Source organism: Parambassis ranga, chromosome 17 (genome assembly GCF_900634625.1).
Source record: "Parambassis ranga chromosome 17, fParRan2.1, whole genome shotgun sequence".
Lineage (NCBI taxonomy): Eukaryota > Metazoa > Chordata > Actinopteri > Ambassidae > Parambassis > Parambassis ranga.
The window spans coordinates 90,796-110,474 of NC_041037.1; the positions used below are offsets into that span (position 1 = coordinate 90,796).

At 43.6% G+C, this 19,679-nt stretch overlaps 1 protein-coding gene across 2 annotated transcripts in view; it reads left to right on the top strand.

The window, feature by feature from the left end:
* The first annotated feature begins 7,133 nt into the window (after window positions 1-7,133).
* Window positions 7,134-19,679, top strand: part of esyt2a (extended synaptotagmin-like protein 2a) — a 30,117-nt gene continuing 17,571 nt past the window's right edge. For both annotated transcript variants that reach the window (XM_028427000.1, XM_028427001.1), the window contains exons 1-3: window positions 7,134-7,278; window positions 8,742-9,132; window positions 19,241-19,282. In XM_028427000.1, the coding sequence (XP_028282801.1) occupies window positions 8,749-9,132; window positions 19,241-19,282 (426 nt within the window). In that variant the 5' untranslated portion in view covers window positions 7,134-7,278; window positions 8,742-8,748. The remainder of the gene's footprint in view (window positions 7,279-8,741; window positions 9,133-19,240; window positions 19,283-19,679) is intronic.

Consider the following 19,679-nt stretch of genomic DNA (forward strand, 5'->3'; position numbering starts at 1 on the left):
CTGGTGGCTCTCACTGAGTGGAACGTGCAGACGGATCATTTCCCCGCAGCTGACTCCTTCTGTCAAGCTCTCAGTGATAAGCACTTCCTGAAGTGACTTTCAAAATAAAACCATCACTGAAAAATCGACATGTTAATATTGCTTTTTGATTATTTCACTGCTTTCGTTAAAAGAATTAGTGACTTCTTGTCTGTTTTCCATTATATTTAGGACAGGTTTATTCCTTCTTTATTCACTTTACTCCTCCTGAAACTTCACTTTCAAAGGTCCGGCACAACAGAGAAGAGAAATTATACAAATAAAATACTGAACAATGATTGCTCTGTCCTCCAAAGGTCTCAGTGTTACCTGTCAGGTTCTGTCTCTGAGCCAGGGCGTCTTATTTTGTATTCTGATTATGTCCTGTTTTATTTTGAAAACACTAACTGCCCTCTCGTCAGGTGTCTTGTCGTCCCCGTCCTCCTGCTGATTACCCGCCCGTCCTGAAGTGTCTCACCTGTGTCTCATCGCCTCCCCCTCCCTCGTGTATGTCGGCTGTGTGCTTCCTGTCTTGTGAGTTTTGCTGTATGTTCCAGCCGTTTCTCTTGTTTCCTGTTTGACTGTGTTTTTGGATGTTTGCTCTCGCCTGCTCCTTTTGGTGCCGTAGTTACCCTGACTCCTGGTTTTTGACTCTCTTGTGTTAAAGACTTTGTGTCTTGCTCCTGTCCTGCGGCTGTGTCCACCTCCAGCACCAAACCTGACATTAACTGCTTGGGAGATTGCTTTGGGAGTAACCTCACATCAGAATAACTCGGACTGACAGAAGGAAAGAAAGTGAATGCAGCATGTGGACCGTGGACAATGATCTGAAGACTGCGTCACTCCCTGTGCTCCAACATGTGCTATTAAATTGTTCCAGGGAAAAAAATCCATACCACTGTGCAACAATACCTCGTCCAATACCTCATCAGCTGTGCAGCGGTGTCTCCAATAGCATGGAACAGTCTGTACCTCAAATTATATAATACAGCTGTTATCTTCTTCACAGGCATTCTATTGTAGGGAAATAATCTTTCAGATGTTTACATGCACTGAAGTTTGAAGCCTCTGTCCTTCCCCTAGTTTTAATTTGACAGCATCCATTACCGTTTGAAACATCAGTAAACACAGAACCCTGTTACTGTTTTTACAGGTCTTAAAATTGGGATCATTTCTCGTTATTGGGCAGCCTGGTTACCTGGCCGAAGCACCACGATGGGTGCAGCAGGCACAAAGGCACATTTCTTCGAGCCAGCAGCACAACAATGCTGCCTTTCTGAGCGCTGACCCTCTGCTTAGAAACAATCCAATAACATATTGAATTGTTCTGTGGTGTGGTTAAATACTTTACTAAGCTCTGAGGTGGGTCACAAATTCTGTTGTCTACGTGTGTGGCAGAAAGAAACATACAAGGAGGGGCTGCTAAATACTTAAATTGTGTTACCAGGCATCATTAACTAAAGGTATGGTCAGAATGATCAGAACACACCAATCTAAAAGAGTAAAGAATTTAACGCACCTTCAAAGTTTTAACTGAGTATGGTGCAACTTCTGATTTTAACAGAGGAATTGTTGTGATTTGTCTTCATACTTTTTGGTTTTCGTGCTTGTTTTGTAATAAACTCGGCTGGAAAGCTGAATCCTTTGCCTCCGCCTCGACCCCTCTCTCACCACTCCTGAGAAGAATAAAGAAAATCTCTGTTACAAAGGCACAATACTGTCTGGACTCTGTCTTGTTCATGTAAGCTCATAAAAGCAGAGGGAGAATGAAGTGGCACATGTTTACACAAAGCCGGACAGACAGCAGCGGCAGCCCTGCTGTGGGTGAAAGTATCAACAGGCACACACAAAAACGCAAAACAGCCGTCCAAGTGTTTGGCCTGTTTTATGGCTTGTGTATGAAGCAGATTTCAGAGCATGCTCTGAGCACAAAGTGTACCCTCCTGACAATCCTTCGTCATGTCTGCTCATTTTCTGTCTCAGCTGGAAGCTGTTTGACTAAGACGGAACTAAGATGTAGACAATATCTGATACTGACCCACAACTTCAACTATACTGTTACTAACAGGCTTTTTAACCCTTTCATTTTAATTGGAAGAAATAAACAGTGGTTTATTTTAAATGCAGTGTGTAACCCATTTCAATGACATAAAAGTGAACTACAGTAATAAACCTGGACCAGAATCAGAAGATACTAAATTGGACAGGAGCCACTGTACTGAGCAGCAGTAATGAGGCACATTAGTAACAGTGGAGCAGCCACTCTTATATTGTTTACAAGTGACAATGAAATAACACAAAAAGCTGAAAAATAAAAAAGTAGTGTGCACACTAGAAAAAAAAGAATGTCCGTTGCTCACTAAAATGAGCTAACTACCGTGTGTCACAAGTGTGTGCAGCTCACACAGTTTTTTGTGGTGAATTTAATTCATTGCACTACAGGCAAATCTGTGCCACTCTGGCACGCTGACCAGCCGACGCCTTCCATGGCAGCTCCCACCTCCCCCCGGTGCTGTCAGAACAGCAGCTACTCACTACCCGAGCCAGCACAGAGCCAGTCTGTCGACACGAAACGGGGCAGAGCGCTAAATCTGAGCAGCGGCGTCCAGAACTAACCCTGTTTTTGAGATGCAGCCAGTCCAGTGTACATTTCTGCAGGATGGACCACAGCTTTTGAAGGAGCTGCCGCCGTTTTGAGGCCTCTTGGAATCGGCTGACACCTGGAGAGAACTGACTGGCACAGAGGCAGCGCACAACCGCACCTCAACACACAAACCTGAACACATTAGAGTGCTTGTAGTCCCAGCTGTCAGTATAAAACCACATCATTCTGCTTTACTGACTGCTAGTCTTGTTGCAGGCTGTCCCTGGTAACAGCGGCAACAACAGGCCGAGTGATCAGGGCTGTGCCTGCCTTAGGTCGTCCCAGTGGTCAGGGTGGGATGTTACCCGTCATGGGTGAACCAGTCTTCCATACTGGCCTGTTCAGATCAGCTGAATCTGTTTCCTTATTATCATCAACACATGGAGCTGTGTCACGTGCTCCGGCACGTCATACAAAAACACGAGACACTTCTCTCTCATGGCAATTTATTGTTTGTTGTTTTTGTACAGTTGCTCAGTGTTCGTACAAAAACACAACAACACAGCATCACAGTATCACAGAGCGGCTCACTGTGCCTGCTCACAGCGGCGTTTGGGTTCAAGCACTCGTGGCTGCACCTGCCTGAGACCCCGTCTACACATAGCCGGGTATTTTGAAAAGAGACGTTTCCCTTTGTGTCTGCCTTTCATTTACACATAAACAGAGTTTTAGCCTCTTTCTAAAAACTCTGGCAGAAGTGGAGATTTTGGAAAACGCTGTATTCGCATTTCAATGTGAACTGACAGAAACGGAGAAAAACTGACCTGCGCGTCAGTTGGTGCGGCCTTTTTTGTGTAGTACGGCTGCCAGTTGTTACAGTTTTTTCTGATTGCTTAAGCACATTTCTGTAACTATTGGCTATTTGTGCAAAACTCTACACACAAATAAAAAAACCTTACACCAAATCAGCAAAACATTGTAGATCTTTTGCAAAAGCTAATACATCTTGCTTAACTCTTCAAACCTTTGTAAAAATGGTATTTTTGTACCACACAGTTAACACAAACCATCATATTACTAAGCACACAATGTGCCAACTACACACTGATGGTATTAACTGAAAACACATCTGGCTTTTGCTTTCTCTGTGCACAAGGTCTGTCCATGTGAGGTCAAACTTTTGTCATAAATAGTTCTATAAACACAGGGATTCAAATTTCAAGTATGAATGTTTATTCACACACATCAAAACACACACAAGAAAACATACAATTTCACTGAAAGAGAGAGAGAGAGAGAGAAAATGAGTCTCATTGTCTCTCTGGGTCCGGCCACAGAATTTCATCGTCTCATGCAATGTCTTCTAGTCCAAGGCACCGGGGAACATGTCTCCTGGAGTGCCGTATCCAGGCCTGACATGATGCCTGGTCCATATCCTTGCATGCCTCCTTCCAGATGCTGGATGTCTATGATTCTGTGGAGTAACAGTTTCAGTTTTACATGTACAGTATTGTTGTTTTTCTCATTAGAGTATGGTACACCTACAAAACTTAGTGTGAGGGAACTGTACTAACCCATTCTCATCAATATGTCCTCATGATGCTTGCTACAGTGTAGCGGCTCAGGCTGAACCTGTTGTCCAGCTTCCCTCAGGGTCATTCCATGGTTGATCACATGATCCACTATTGTAGCTCCGATGACATCAGTAATTCTATTTCTTCTTACCCTTCCTCCTTCCTCTTCACCTCCTCGTCCTCTTCCTCTAAATTCACGTCCTAGTCTTTGTCCTCCTCCTCTTCCTCATGTTCCTCTTCTAATTCTCACTCTTCTCAGTCTCCTTCTCCCTCCATTGTTCTCCACACTGAAGCTTACCTGTGTCTTATTTACAGCTCATGCTGATTGCAAAGTGAACTAATGATGTAAAACAGTTCTCACATGTGACAGTGTAGCCAGACAGTTGGCAAAATAGTGTAAATACCAGCCATAAATGTGTGTAGTTTGACTAGGAGTGTGTTGATCATTTGGAAGTTGTGTGTAAAGCAGTGAGTTGTGTTTACAGTTCAGCAAAAAGAGTGCTGTGAAGTGGATTATATTTATACAATTGCAAATTGTGTGTTACAAAAGTGCAAATTGAGTGTAAAGCAGTTTTTTTGCTTTTAGTTTTGCAAACTCAATGAGTGATTTTGTTAAAACTATTAATAGTTTTAGAAATTGTGCTATAAGAATCATTGTTAGTGTTTAAGCAATCAGAAAAAACTGTAACCCTTTCATGACATCTAGTGGTGAAATGTTGTTTTTGCACCACACTGAACAGTGATCGCCTTCACAGACTAATGCCTTACTGTTACAGTGCTTGTGCTGTTAAATGACGAATTATCGTCTGAAAGCACCTGCATGGCTTTGTAATTAACAGACCTTTCCACACTGAGGTCAGCAGAGCTTTATTACAGTTTTTTCTGATTGCTTAAACACTAACAATGATTCTTATAGCACAATTTCTAAAACTATTAATAGTTTTAGCAAAATCACTCACTGAGTTTGCAAAACTAAAAGCAAAAAAACTGCTTTACACTCAATTTGCACTTTTGTAACACACAATTTGCAATTGTATAAATATAATCCACTTCACAGCACTCTTTTTGCTGAACTGTAAACACAACTCACTGCTTTACACACAACTTCCAAATGATCAACACACTCCTAGTAAAACTACACACATTTATGGCTGGTATTTACACTATTTTGCCAACTGTCTGGCTACACTGTCACATGTGAGAACTGTTTTACATCATTAGTTCACTTTGCAATCAGCATGAGCTGTAAATAAGACACAGGTAAGCTTCAGTGTGGAGAACAATGGAGGGAGAAGGAGACTGAGAAGAGTGAGAATTAGAGGAGGATGAGGACATGAGGAAGCAGGAGGAAGAGGACGAGGAGGTGAGGAAGGAGGAAGGGTAAGAAGAAATAGAATTACTGATGTCATCGGAGCTACAATAGTGGATCATGTGATCAACCATGGAATGACCCTGAACGGGTTCAGCCTGAGCCGCTACACTGTAGCAAGCATCATGAGGCTTATTGAGGCATATTGATGAGAATGGGTTAGTACAGTTCCCTCACACTAAGTTTTGTAGGTGTACCATACTCTAATGAGAAAAACATCAATACTGTACATGTAAAACTGAAACTGTTACTCCATAGAATTGCTAGACATCCAGCATCTGGAAGGAGGCAGGCGAGGATATGGACCAGGCATCATGTCAGGCCTGGATACGGCACTCCAGGAGACATGTTCCCCGGTGCCTTGGACTAGAAGACATTGCATGTGATGTTGATGAAATTCTGTGGCCAGACCCAGAGAGACAATGAGACTGATTTTCTCTCTCTCTCTCTCTCTTTCAGTGAAATTGTATGTTTTCTTGTGTGTGTTTTGATGTGTGTGAATAAACATTCATACTTGAAATTTGAATCCCTGTGTTTATAGAACTATTTATGACAAAAGTTTGACCTCACATGGACAGACCTTGTGCACAGAGAAAGCAAAAGCCAGATGTGTTTTCAGTTAATACCATCAGTGTGTAGTTGGCACATTGTGTGCTTAGTAATATGATGGTTTGTGTTAACTGTGTGGTACAAAAATACCATTTTTACAAAGGTTTGAAGAGTTAAGCAAGATGTATTAGCTTTTGCAAAAGATCTACAATGTTTTGCTGATTTGGTGTAAGGTTTTTTTATTTGTGTGTAGAGTTTTGCACAAATAGCCAATAGTTACAGAAATGTGCTTAAGCAATCAGAAAAAACTGTAAAAACAAAGGAAACACTACTTACTACAACTTTCATCCACACAAGCCCTCCTTTTTCCAGCTGTCAAACCTAGAATGGGGAAACCAGCTGCGAGAAACCTAATATTTAAAACCAGGTGTTTAGGTTAGAAATATGAGCATCATTTAAAATACAACTTTTAAACCCATATTTTTGACTTATGTCTACTGTATATACTTCAGACCAGGCCTAAGTAAAAGCAACATTTATATAGACTGACAGATAACAAAGACTGTTAGCTTGGGTGTTAGCTCAAAATGCAGTGTGCTGCTGGTAAAATAGTTCATATTTCTGATTAGTGAAAAATCAGGTGTATCACTTATCATATTATTTTGTATGTTAAACCAAAATGTGAGTCAAATAAGAGACAAAAACAGGAATAGGAAATAACTTGAAGCTAAAAAAGTACATTAGCTGAACTGTTAGCCCTAAAGCTTGGACATGTAAAATGCTGTTTAAGTCATTTGTTTTTTTTAATTTTTTTTGGTATTTGTTATTCATTCTACATTAAATACGATCTGCATGAAATAAAATGTATTTAGATGTCCAGAAACTGTAAAATATTGGCATCAATAGTCTGTTTTCTACACACCGTCAGCGACCGCCAGATGGCGCCCAGGCCCGCTGTCGTGTTGGAGGTTTGAAGCTCCCTCCCTGTCGGAGGCTGAAGCGCTTCCCGCGATGACAGCTTCCTGCGGGCTTACTGAGGCGGACTAGTCGCCCTGTCCGTGGGGATGTGCTGAGCAGGAAGGAGGACTGAGAGAGTTCAGCTGGTCGGCATGCAGCGGAGCAGCCCGGCAGAGTGAACGGTTCTTTATTTTTCAGGGAACAGCGAATGTGGCGGGCGGAAACAGGTGAGTGTTCGTTTCTCGGTGCGTGTTTTTAGGCGCAGAAGAAGAAGAAGTTGTTTCTTCGGTGGTGTTTTGGTTGGCGCAGTGAACAAGTCCTAGCCCCGATACGTGTCACTTTGTGGCGTCACGACAGACTCCGTTCAAGAAATCCCACATTTAAGAGTCGCTTTGCTCAACGGCTAAGTTTAACGCTCTGAAACCCAGAATGTGAGTGGACCTCGGCTCCAGGATCCAGTCCTCCTCCGTACGGCGCACACACAGCCACGTAAACGGACACGTTTAGCACTAAATCCCGACCTTTCATCCACGCTCCACACTTGTCTTGGCGGTGATTCATGGCGGCGCAGGGTTTGGAGGGCTCACTTTTAAAGTTGAATTACAAACTAAGGGATGTGTGTAGGTGTATTTAAAGCAGGCCGGACTAAACAGCTGCTGTAAATGTGTCCCGTTGTGTATTCAGTGATGTTCTTTTAAACGCGCAGCGTCCTTACAAACGCACTACTTAAAACGTGGACTTTTTTGCAAAGGAGCTTTGAATGAGGACCTGCCCAGACAGAAGGAGACACAGGAGTGAGTCCAGCCCGCAGGCTGTGTGCAGACAGTCTGCAGACAGTCTGCAGACTGGGACAGGCACAGCTCAGGGCATTTAAGGCAGACTCTGACTACTTGCTGAAGGTAAATGACCACAGAGCCAGACTTTTTGGATTTATAAACAATGTAAACAAGTTTTATGGGTTTCACTTCATATTTGATCCTTATTTTATGTTTCATATGACTCAGTATTGTTTATTACATGAAGCTGCTTCATGCCACATGAAGGGCCCTGGTAGGACATGAAGGGCCCTGGTAGGACATGAAGGGCCCTGGTAGGACATGAAGGGCCCTGGAAGGTCTGTGCCCATGCCGCACAGGAAAGTGTAAAAAAGGAGTGAAAAATCTGATAAATGAGACTTATCCCTCGAACCATGATGCATATATATATTTATTTTTATTTAACCTTTAGTTTACCAGGAGAGAGACTCATTGAGATTAAAAATCTCTTTCACAAGAGAGAGTGTCCTGGCCAAGATAGGCAGCAGCTCAATATAAAACACTCAGATAAAACATCAAAATAAAGCTTACAGATTATGAAATATATAAATACAGCACATAAAACAGATGCTAGCAAATTTAAAATGCCGAATGATCAGGTGAAGCAGTTACAACTCAATGTTTCAACTTCCTTGTCGTTTAAAATCTTTTTAAAAGAATCTACAGAGGGCAGTTCCTTCAGTTTTAACAACTTTTGCAAAAGAGTCCAAGCAGAGGGGGCCCAAATTGAAAAGCCTTCTTTCCCAGCTCAGATGGAACCTTTGGAACAGACAATAAGAACAATTCATTGGAACGAAGTCTGTACGATGATGCATTTGTTTTACTGTAATATCAGATTGTCTGTTTTAAATCATTGTAAAAAAATGTCTTTCCAGAAAATAAATGAGCAACAACAGGATGGAGGGTTCAGCAGGACCAGGTGTCAGGGCAAACGGGCCCATCGCGCCGCCCAGCAGCCCGGCGCGCTCCACCATTGATCCGCCTCTGTGCCCAGAAGAGCTGGAAGAAGAGCAGCAGTCGTCCCTGACGGACATAACTGAGATGTGGATTAAATTCGGCAAGACGTTCGCCATCATCCTTCCCATCTACGTCCTGGGATACTTTGAGTTCAGCTTCAGCTGGGTGCTGATCGGACTGGCCATGCTGTTTTACTGGAGGAGGAACTATGGCAGCAAGGACTACCGGATTAACCGTGCCTTAGCATTCCTGGATCATGAGGAGAAAGCAACGAGGCAAACTGTGCCGACAACTGAGCTGCCACCGTGGGTGAGTCCTCCGCTGTTATTACATTCCTGTGACGTCATGAATGCTGTTTTCTTTCTTCCCATTCTCCCAGCTGACCAACTTTAAGGTGACTTCACAGAATATTTCTGCAGGGTTAAACTGAAATTAGCTCCGTCTTCTCTGTATGGAAGCTCACGCTCTGTGTCCGGTCACATCAATCCAGTGGTCTGTAGTTTTCTCGTTTGGATCTGAGGGTCTCCAGACGCTTGCATGTGAGGTGCTGTAACTGCTGTGGAGTCAGACTTTCTGCTGACATTTCCTGGTCTGCTTCTCTGAGGGATTGTTACAGTTTCCAAAGGAGAAAATGAGCTGTTTCTGGCAGATGAGTTGTCCAGAAAGACCGGAAACTGTGAGCATAATGATGAGTATGAGTGTAAAAATGCTTCAAATAGAGAATGTGGTGTCCACACATGGACGTTTCAGATTTTATTGACTGAAAAAGGCCAAAGTTTCAACCCTATGCAGACGTTTTGCAGGCACAGGACCTGAGTAAACATGACCTGACCTGACCTGACTCCTGAGCAGAGTGTGTGTTTTTGCTGAGCACACATGTTTTTAATAATCTGCACCATTTAAGATTCTAACAGGAGTTTCATAAATAGCTGCTTCCAAGGTCGAACCTGCTGCCCTCCTCATAATGTTAGTTTCTGTTCAGTAAACCATCTGAAGGAGTTTCAGTCCTCGGTGAGTCATGTGCCCCCGGCGTCCTCGGACAGGGAGGGAAATTCATCAAACCCGCCTTAATTCTCCACTTTCTCTCTGCCTGTCACCCTGCAGTCAGATGAAGGAGGATACCATTCTGTGGTATTCATATGTAGCAAACTGTGCCAGGCACAGTTACAGCAGCCAGCATGCACGGGCGTGCACACACAGGAGAGAAGCAGCCCTAATGCATTGAGCAAAGATGTGTGAGAGCGCAGTTTACCTAAAAGCTTTTTCAGAGCAGGAGAGGCCTTTTTTTCTCAAATGCTCGACGTCTGACCTGTTTCTGTTTTTATGAAACATGTTAGACCAACAGGGGATGTATTTACACAATCCTGATCCTTCTCAGAATCACAATAACATCTTAGTATGTTGTCGGACTGTGGAATATTTGACTGTTCTGAGCACATTTTTTTGGTTTTACTTGATGTTTAGCAGACACACACCTCTTCATGATATAACTGTTCAGTCCAGCAACAATCACACAGCTTTAAGCCTGGAGAGGTGGATTTGTCCGAGTTTCTGTTCTTCTAAATCCTGCAGTTTAGCATAAATTTGCATATTCATGTGGAAAAACAATGAAGGTAAACCCTCTGCAGAAACCGTTTCAGTTTTTGTAAACACTGCTTGAAATGCGATTATTACCTATGACCACAATACACAGCGATTCTCATCTGTCAGACAGCAGCCATGGTGGTGCAGCCGTTAGCAGCCTCACGAGAAGAAGCTTCCTGGTCTGGGCCTGCTGGTCTGCTGCTGTGCTCGTTCGTCCTGTGGGTGGAACATTCTTCCTGGGTTCTCTGGCTTCCTCCCACGCTCCAGAGACGTGCATGTTAGGTTAATAACTGGGGACACTAAATTGGCCATAGTGTACCCTGCCTCTCACGCATTGACAGCTGGTTTAGGCGGGGTTAAAACAAAGCAGGGTGAAAAATGAGTGGATGAACTGTCACCAACAGCTGGAAATGGAAACATTGAGTGGCCAGATGAAGTTAGAGCTAACATGCAATACGCTTGCTGTCTGAAGGGGTTATTGTTACCTTATTCAGATATTAGGGGTCCAGGCACATTGATTGTTGGCAGCTGTCCAGGATTAAGGTTACTTGCTTGGGTAGCTGCAGTCTCCGCTGTAAGCTTACATGTAGGTCTCTGTGTGCACAGTTTGTTATTGCCTCACTATGCAAAGTCAAAACTGGTTAACTAGGAAAGCATATTTGCTTTAGTTCATGTGAGCACTGAGTTTCTCAGCACACGTGACATGTTGTTTTTCTCCAAATTCCTCATCAGAGATTACAGTTCAGTTATTTTTATTATTATTATTTCCAGAAACAAAATCTACAAACGGAAGCTGAGACTGCTGTTTTTCTACTTGAAAGCCTTTTATGTAACGTCTCCCCTCTGCACGCTGCTTCACTCATCCTCTCCTCCCAATGCCTGGGAGATTTACAGAGAAACTCCAAGAGGCTCCCAGTCTGCCGTCACATTCTCTGTTATCGATGATGATGATGCCAGAGGAGGCACTGTAAGAGGCTGAGTGGGTGGCAGCACGCCAGCCAGACCCAAACACAGAGAGCCCAGCCCAGCCCATCGCAGAGCGCCACATCAACACATCCATGAATACACAGACCTCTGAGAGGAAGGCTGCTGAGCAATGACAGCATGTGGAGAGGGGCTGTGATCGATGCACGTGAACCAGCCTTGCTGAGCGTGCCTGTTGCAGGATGTTAAAAGATGATAGCTACACCCAATCACCGGTGAACTTTGCCCCCTAAGAGACACTGTCAGTCCCTGTCCTTAAAGCAGAGTTATCTTTGTCTTCTTCACCTCTGTCACACTGACCCCAAATGATTAGAGACTCACAGTGAGCCAAGCAGTCAGTCACCAAACCTCTGCACAGAAATAACTCAGTGTTGTTATTGAAAATTAGATCAGCTTTCCGTTTTTAATTTGTCCGAGCAGCAGACCAGAAACCAATCAGCCCACTAACAGAAAGGTTTTCTTTTCCTTCTGATAGGTCAATCGATTAATCACCTGCTTGTTTTGGCACTGAAACAGAATGAAACCCTGCCTCTATCTTTGCCAGATATGCTGATGAGACTTTGTAACTGTCAGATGATCAGTCAACAGTTAAAGGATTACTCTGGGGCTACATCCTTCAAAGTCTGTGTATGACACAGTTCATTCTTTCCTTCCCAGTGGGGTTGGATGATTGTTGATGGAGTCCACATAAAGTGTGACTAAGCTGACGTTTAGAAGCCAACAAGTGCGTGTTCTTTGTGCAGTAGTTTCTTGGAGAAACAGCACAGCCGGTGGCAGTAACCCAGTTTGTAACGGTGCAAAAAACAAAACAAAACAAAACAACCTATTCATAAATCATTCATTATTTCTAGATTCCCACCTTTTGATCATTTAGTGACAATATATCTTCAGTCGCTGATTGATGGAATGATGCAAGCAGATTGAAAAACCCTACTTCCCAACACTGATGAATGGCTGACAAGGCTGTGACACCAGCAAATCGTTTCCTCACAGTGCAGTCCTTTTCTACTTGTTGTTATTTCACTTGTATTTTCCAATGTGAAATTACAGATTTTTACCGTCTAGCTAATGCTGTCTGTCCCTGACACAACCCAGCCCACCTGTGTGCTTGTGACATCTATACAGGCAACACCTATGGTCGATGAAGGCCTAGGCTTTACTGTAGGGGTGCACCGACCAGCTGTAAGTGCCATTTAGTCACTTACCAGCCCCTGGTAATGACCGATAAGATGTATTGAAGAAATCTATTAAGCACTCATCCAAATATTTCTCTATTGATCGTTTACACCAGCGGTCCCCAACCTTTTTTGCACCATGGACCGGTATCATGTAAAACAACACTTTCACGGACCGGCACAGAAAAAAATAAAAAATAAAAACAAAGTGCATAAACAGACAACTTACTCTTTGAGCCTTTGAGCTTTCTCAGCAATGAGGCGGTCCCATCTGGGGATAATGGGAGACAATGACACCAAGTGTGTTTCTTATGTCCAGTCCACTCCGTCATTTTGTTTTGGCCGTCATTAACTGCTTCTGTCCTTCTTGTTCACGTTTTCTTCTTTCAAAAAACTCCATGGCTTGTCTTTTAATGCAGGGTGCTCGGTCTCGCAGTTTTGAAGGCTTTGTTGCCTCATTTGCGAGTCTGTCGCCACATCACTCAGAGCGGACTTGGTGTGTGAGAATCACCTGTTGCAATAAATCCGTATTTTAAATAGGACTCCTGATATAGTCTTTTAAATGCAGGTTTCTTTTTCTTTGAAGGGGTAGGCTCCTCTTCTTCTGTCTCATTAGGTCTTTTCCCCTTTCTGAAGAAGCTCTCCAAATTTTTTTTTTTTTTTATTTATTTTTGCTTGTGGGCTTAATTTTGGGGCCATATCACGTGACGGAGACCAGCGTCTGGGCAGGTGCTTAAAGGCACAGGCGGATGAATCTGATCGATTTATAAATGAAACAGCTGTCAGACTCAGATAATGAATAATATCTGTTTTGCTCAGTCTTTCTGTGCGGCCCGGTACCAAATGACCCACGGACCGGTACCGGTCCCCGGCCCGGTGGTTGGGGACCACTGGTTTACACCCCAAAAATGTATTACTGGTTTATTAGCCCTTCATTCAAAGTAGCTAAACATGCATACACTCTGTCAGTTGAACCACTTCTGCATCAGTAAACCTGATCATCCCTGAAATGGAGGTTTTGGCGGCGAGCTCGTTTTCTCCTCTTGCCATTGGAATGAGGCCTGATAGGCAGTGTGGGCAGCAGCTCATAGTTAGCAGGCCAAGAATGCCTGAGGTGATGGTACAGGTCTGGAAGAGGAGCCGACGCTGCACAGCTCCCTCACACACTGAAAAAAACATGCTTCCACTGTGTCAGGGTTATTTTGTCAACTCATGATTTGAGTACCCAAAATGTATTCCACGTTCTCCTATGTTGTTCTCCTCCTGTCTGTTAGCGTCGAACTGTCACTGTGCTTTTAGTAGCAGCTGCTTCAGCCGGAGTTTTGCTGCAGCAGCCTCTGCCCTCTAACATCCATCCCTGATTACTCGGTGGCTCTATAATCCTTTGATCCACATGAGCTGGAAAATCACAAAGTTTGTGAGGAATAATGCTGCCTGCAACATGTCAAGCTCTTAATGTGATTAGTAAAGCATGACATCATTTAATCAATTTTCTTTTTAAATCACAGAAATTGGCTCCATCCACCTAAAACCAGTCATATACTGCCGAGTATCTCTTATTGACTCTGAAACAACCGGCCTGAAGAGATGAGCCTCACAAAACCAGTGTCTTCTATCAAATCACTTCTTCAAACCTCTTTATAGATAGTTTTTATTTTGTGGTGTTGTATTTCTTCCATTACTGGGATTGATTTGTATACTGGATTCTTTCTTAGCTGCCTTTACAGTGAATGTCTTCCAGTATTTGTGTTTTCCAACCTGTGTTGTTGTGTCCTGTTCTTTGGTAAAACCTTTTTTTAAAGGTGCTATAAAAATAATCTTTATTACTAATAAATAAAGCATTTGGCAGGCCTGAAAATGCTAAAGTTATTGAAAAAAGTTTAATTTAATGTAATGTATAGACAGCAGCTTGTGATAGCTGAGGTCACTGGGGCAGAGGTGTGAAGTGTCTGATCCGACTGTGAATGAGGTCATTATGGAGCCACAGCGAGAGGTTTTTGCATCACCTGGTAATAATGTTTGCATATCCTCTGACCTGTGAAGGAGGGCTGAGCTGTGTTATGATCCTGTTTGTTTACATGCTCACACATTGGATGGATGACACAGCTGTTGTTAGGATTAGGAGTGTACATGTTTTAGACTGTAAATTAAGATGGACGCCATCCATTTTTAAGCCAATATGCCACAATATGTTTTCACTCCAGTTTCAGAATGTGACATGTTTCCAACTATTGAAGAGTTCTCCTCATGAATCGTAGTTGTTTTTGTTTGGTAGTGCTGAGAGACGTCTTGCTAGACCTTTCTCCTCCACAGATAAATGTTTGTTGGAACAGTTTGTTGGAAAGTTGCTTGAGTGTACGTGTTTCTGTCCCTCCCACTCTTCATCTGCATGGACTCGTATGACATGGCATGGGTGGGGATTCCCTGCTCTTTGAAGTGCCAAAGGGTGGAGCTCTGCTCCGCTCCGCTGTGCAGCCGACAATAGAAACAATGTGGAGGAACAGAAAGGCCTCGGCTGCTCTGTCATGCTCGCAGCGTTCGTTCGATTCAGTTTGTTATTGATTTTGATTTTGATATTGAGATGTTTCTTCACCCTCGCTGTTGTCAGACACTCATCAGACACTCAGAGACGTTGTTGTCACCAGCTTAGCAGCTCTGTTAGCAGTGAAAGCAATAAAAAAGTTAAGATGTGCAGGTGACTGCAGTCTGTGCATGTTTAGCTAGAATACATCTTCTTCAAATATAACCAGTCTGACTCATTTAATATTGATTATCTGACCCCTGATCAGGAGCATTGACATGATTTAAATCTGTCTAATGCTTCACACAAAACACCATTCAGATTTCCATTGTAGAAGTCTGTCAGTGTGTCCCCTTGAGAAGCTTCAGGTCCTTCTACTGCTTCAAAATACTTCAAATATTTATTATCGGGGGGAATGTTCAGGTCACGGTTTTGGTTTATGTTGTTGAGGTTTTTATACTTTTTTCCTGAGATACCATAGATCAGCATAAGATGTATGGCTGATTGGTAAGAATGACCAGATTCAGTGAAAGAGTCACAGAGCTGGCACCACTCGTCTCTACCTGTGGGGAAAATACCTCCCTGTGTTACTTGATGTGCGTGCACGTCCTGAGCCGAACACAGAACACACACACCCCAGTGTCACATGTTTCTAGCTCATAATAATTTGGAGGGTTTGTGTGATCGATGTTCCTTCTGGGTTGGGAGCCGCCTAGTTTCCATTTAAATGCATTCAAACTACTCTACTGCCCTGAGGGAAATGTTGGCCTGTCACATGCTTCACGGTGAAAACACAACTTTCAACGAGGACTAAAACATAATTCATAATTTATATCAATGCTTATTGATCAGGAGGATACGGTCAGCGATGTTTGGGTTGTCGTACATTAGTGTAGTGATTTTTGTTCCATTAAAAGTCAGTGCCTCTGTAACTCACAGTAGGACCCAGTTAATGGTACAGTCTGCCCTCTTCATCGACAGCCTGCCTCTCCAGCTAAATATAGACGTCAGACCGTCTCGTCATGCAGGTTTCTTGTTTCTGCACCTTTCAGCACCGTCTGCAGTTTGAAGGGAAGCTGACTGAGCATGTTTCCTTGTTGTTATCATCGTGTTATCACTGTTTTCCCATCAGAAGCAGCTCGTCAGACAGAGCATGCATGTAGGAAGACAGCAGAGTAAATGATTCTCACACACACAGGCTTTGTGTTGGGGTGGGTGTGGCTGGAGAGGAGGTGTAGGATTTCCAAACAGCTGTCGCCCAGTATGACCAGGAATCTCACTCGTTTGATGCAGACACACACACACACACACACACACACCCACATGTGTGCAAAAGCAAAGCACTGAACCTCTTGACAGCCTCTGATCAGGTCTGGTCCAGAACATTGTTAAAAAAGACAATTTCATCTCATTAGGCTCCAAATAAAATGTGGTTGTTTTGTTGTTTTGTGGGTCCACCAGCACTTGCAGATGTTTAATTTTTTTTTTTATTTTTTATTTTTTTTTTTAGATACTGTATTAATCCCAGAAATTCTTTACGGCTGCTGCCAAGCAGTGTCATACAATGACTAGCAAGGCACACCTCAGGCTAGGGTGAAGTGTCTTGCCCAAGAACACACAACAGTGACTAGGGAGGAGTTGGGATCGAACCACCAACCTTCCGGTTACTAGACAACCCTGCTATACCACTGCGCCACTGTTGTAATTGTGCCTCCATTTTAAAGTGGTGTAACCGCTGTAGCAGTAGGGTCTGTGTAACACTTCAGTAACAGAGAGAGAGATGCAGGCATTGACACACATGGCACAGCCATAATCACTTCTTGAATTAACCCCAGTATGGACACAGGCTCGGTCAGATTCTGATGGTGAATATTTGATGCTTTCGACACAGTTTACAGTGCACACTGATCTGCATCTTGACTTTAAATAGCCTAAATACTCATACTGCACCCAAACATTAGCATGTGTGCTGCTGCCGGCTCCTACTCCTCTCTGCTGTGTGGGTCAAGCTAACCTGATGTAACTGTATTCCAGTGATTGATTGGTGCAGCGCGGCGTCATTCTCGGGATCGCTGGCTGTTGAGAGATGTTCACAGTTTGTTGAGGAAATGAATGTTTCCTTTTCACTCTGAATAAAAAATGCAGACATATGGTATCTCTGTCCGCAGCTTTGTCTTTCACTGCAGTCCTCATGATGGCTGCTGGTGGATTTGCTCAGAAGCAGTTTGTTGAGACTTTCTTTCCTCTGTTGTTGACCCTTAAAAGGGAAGAAACTTGTGCTCCTGCTGCGGCTGGTTGTAATGGCCATGATGAGTCACTCTTTCTTCTCTCTGCCTACTTGTTGTCTTGGAAGCATCAGGACAAGTCGGAGAATAAAGCAAGAATATTAAATCTGGAGCAGCTCCGCCTTAGCTTAACCTCAAGTCAACTAGCCGGCGATTTATTTGTGTTTCATTTACATGTTTGTCAGCATTCCTCTCCAGACCTCGACTGGACGAAATGATGATACCGTCTGTGACATCATGACTAAAGGTGTGGAGCTGCTGGGGGGTTTGACCTCCTCTAGTGTTAGATTGATTGGTGGGAAACAGCATCGTTACATTACACAGACTTAGACAGTGTCACAGAAATAGACGCTGGAATTTAAGTCCTCAGGAAACACCATGTGATGTGTGTTTGTGTGTAGGACTGTGTGCACGTGGAGCGTACAGCGTGGGTTTCCTGGGTGGCGTCATGTGTCGCTGTAGGCCACATGCATGTGTGAGAGAGAAGACACACACACACACACACACAGCGGGCTGTCAGTGTCATGGTGGTTCTCCCATGAGTAAAACAAACCCTATCTGTGTGTTGTGCTAATAGTTTGCAGACTTAAAGAGTAATGGGGCAATCATTCCAGTTATTACATACATGCAACAACCTTTGCAACCTTTGATACATTTTATCATTCACCAGCATACCTGCACGCCATCTCAGATGTCTTTTGTTCATTCTAGTCTGTGTCACGTGCTTTGTTTCTCAGATTCGTTGTGTGTCCGTGCACATGTGTCCAGAGGAAGCCTGGGTCTGTTGGTACTGCCAACCGGACATCCCGCTCAAACCCACAGAGACCAGACGAGAGAACGAGGATGTCTGGGGTGGCTAGATGTTCGATCCTCACAGTGAGATGACATCAGGTCATCTGTCTGCTGTGGACCTTTTAATTATTCACTGTGAAGGACTTTGGTCTCTTTATTTACATGAAGGCAAAGCCCCAAAATAAGGAAGCACACTTAGAACATATGAGCAGAGTCTGAGAACTGAAAGCTCAGTACAGCCTTGTGTTCACCAGCTCTCAGTCCTGTCCATCAGCCTCAGGTGTCTCCATGCATGTATTATGCAATCAGTGTGTCATAGACAGGTCCTCAGCAGCAGCTTTAATGCTGCTGGGCTGACACCATGTCAGTCTGTCTCAGCATGGGGAGGTGATCATCTCGGGGAGGTGATCATCTCAGGTAGTCAAACAGCTCACAGAGAACTCCTCCGTGAGCCGTCCGACATTTAGACCATAGTAAATCACTGAATCCAGCCGTGACAGCGTGACTCTGTGGGAGGCAGTGAGTGAGTCAGTGGCTCTCTGTTCCAGGAATGACTGTCAGTTCTCAAGGACTCATTTAACTTTCTAATGTACAAATGTGCGTATTCAAACCGTGCAATGAAAATACAGATGGCCGAAACTTTGGGAGCGCCACTCACTTTGTTGTCCTCACATCTGTGTTGTCACTACAGTGACAGTGTGTTGCTGCCATAAAATCTGTGCCTCAGCAATAACAAAAGGGATGACTGTGCAATGAGATGGAGTAATACGGCTTTACAGAGTATGTTTGATTCCTGGAAGAGACGTTTTTCAACCATGGTGAACTGAGCTTGCTGCAGGTTATTGATATGAGCGGGATGGACCTCAGTATAATAGTTATAATGTAGTATAATAGTTATAATGTAGCCTCTGAATTGATCATAAAGCTGTATCAATACTTGTTTAAGTTGTAGTTATTGTCAGTTTCTACTGTGTGCACCTTAATGAAACATTAAGGGTCGTAATGTTGACCTCACAGTTGTTGACCTGGAGCTCTGCCTGTGTTTCTAACTCCAGCCTCTCTGTCTTTTATTCCAGGTCCATTATCCAGACGTGGAGAGAGTGGAGTGGCTGAATAAGGTACGAACACTCACTGTGTCTTCATCCACCCCCACCTGCACACTGCTCTACATCATCTAGGCCGTTAGCGAGAGGCAGACAGGTAGGGGGTATAAATAGGACCTGAATCTGGAGCTCAGAAAGACCCTGACCCAGTGCTTCAGCTCCCGAGAGAGGCAGAGAAACACTTACTGTAAATGTTTACAGGTACTTCCAGGAAAAGGTTAATGGACAAACACATCCAGGAGAAATGGCTTTTTAATATGTAGGCGTGACACAGTGATGCTTAGCTTTCATACACTATGTGGACAAAAGTATATGGACAGTGTGTTTCTAGTTCCCTGTCCTGCCCATTAGGCAATTGTAAAGTCTGATGAAAGGTGATGATGGCCCCGGAATCAGGACAGGCAAGTTCATG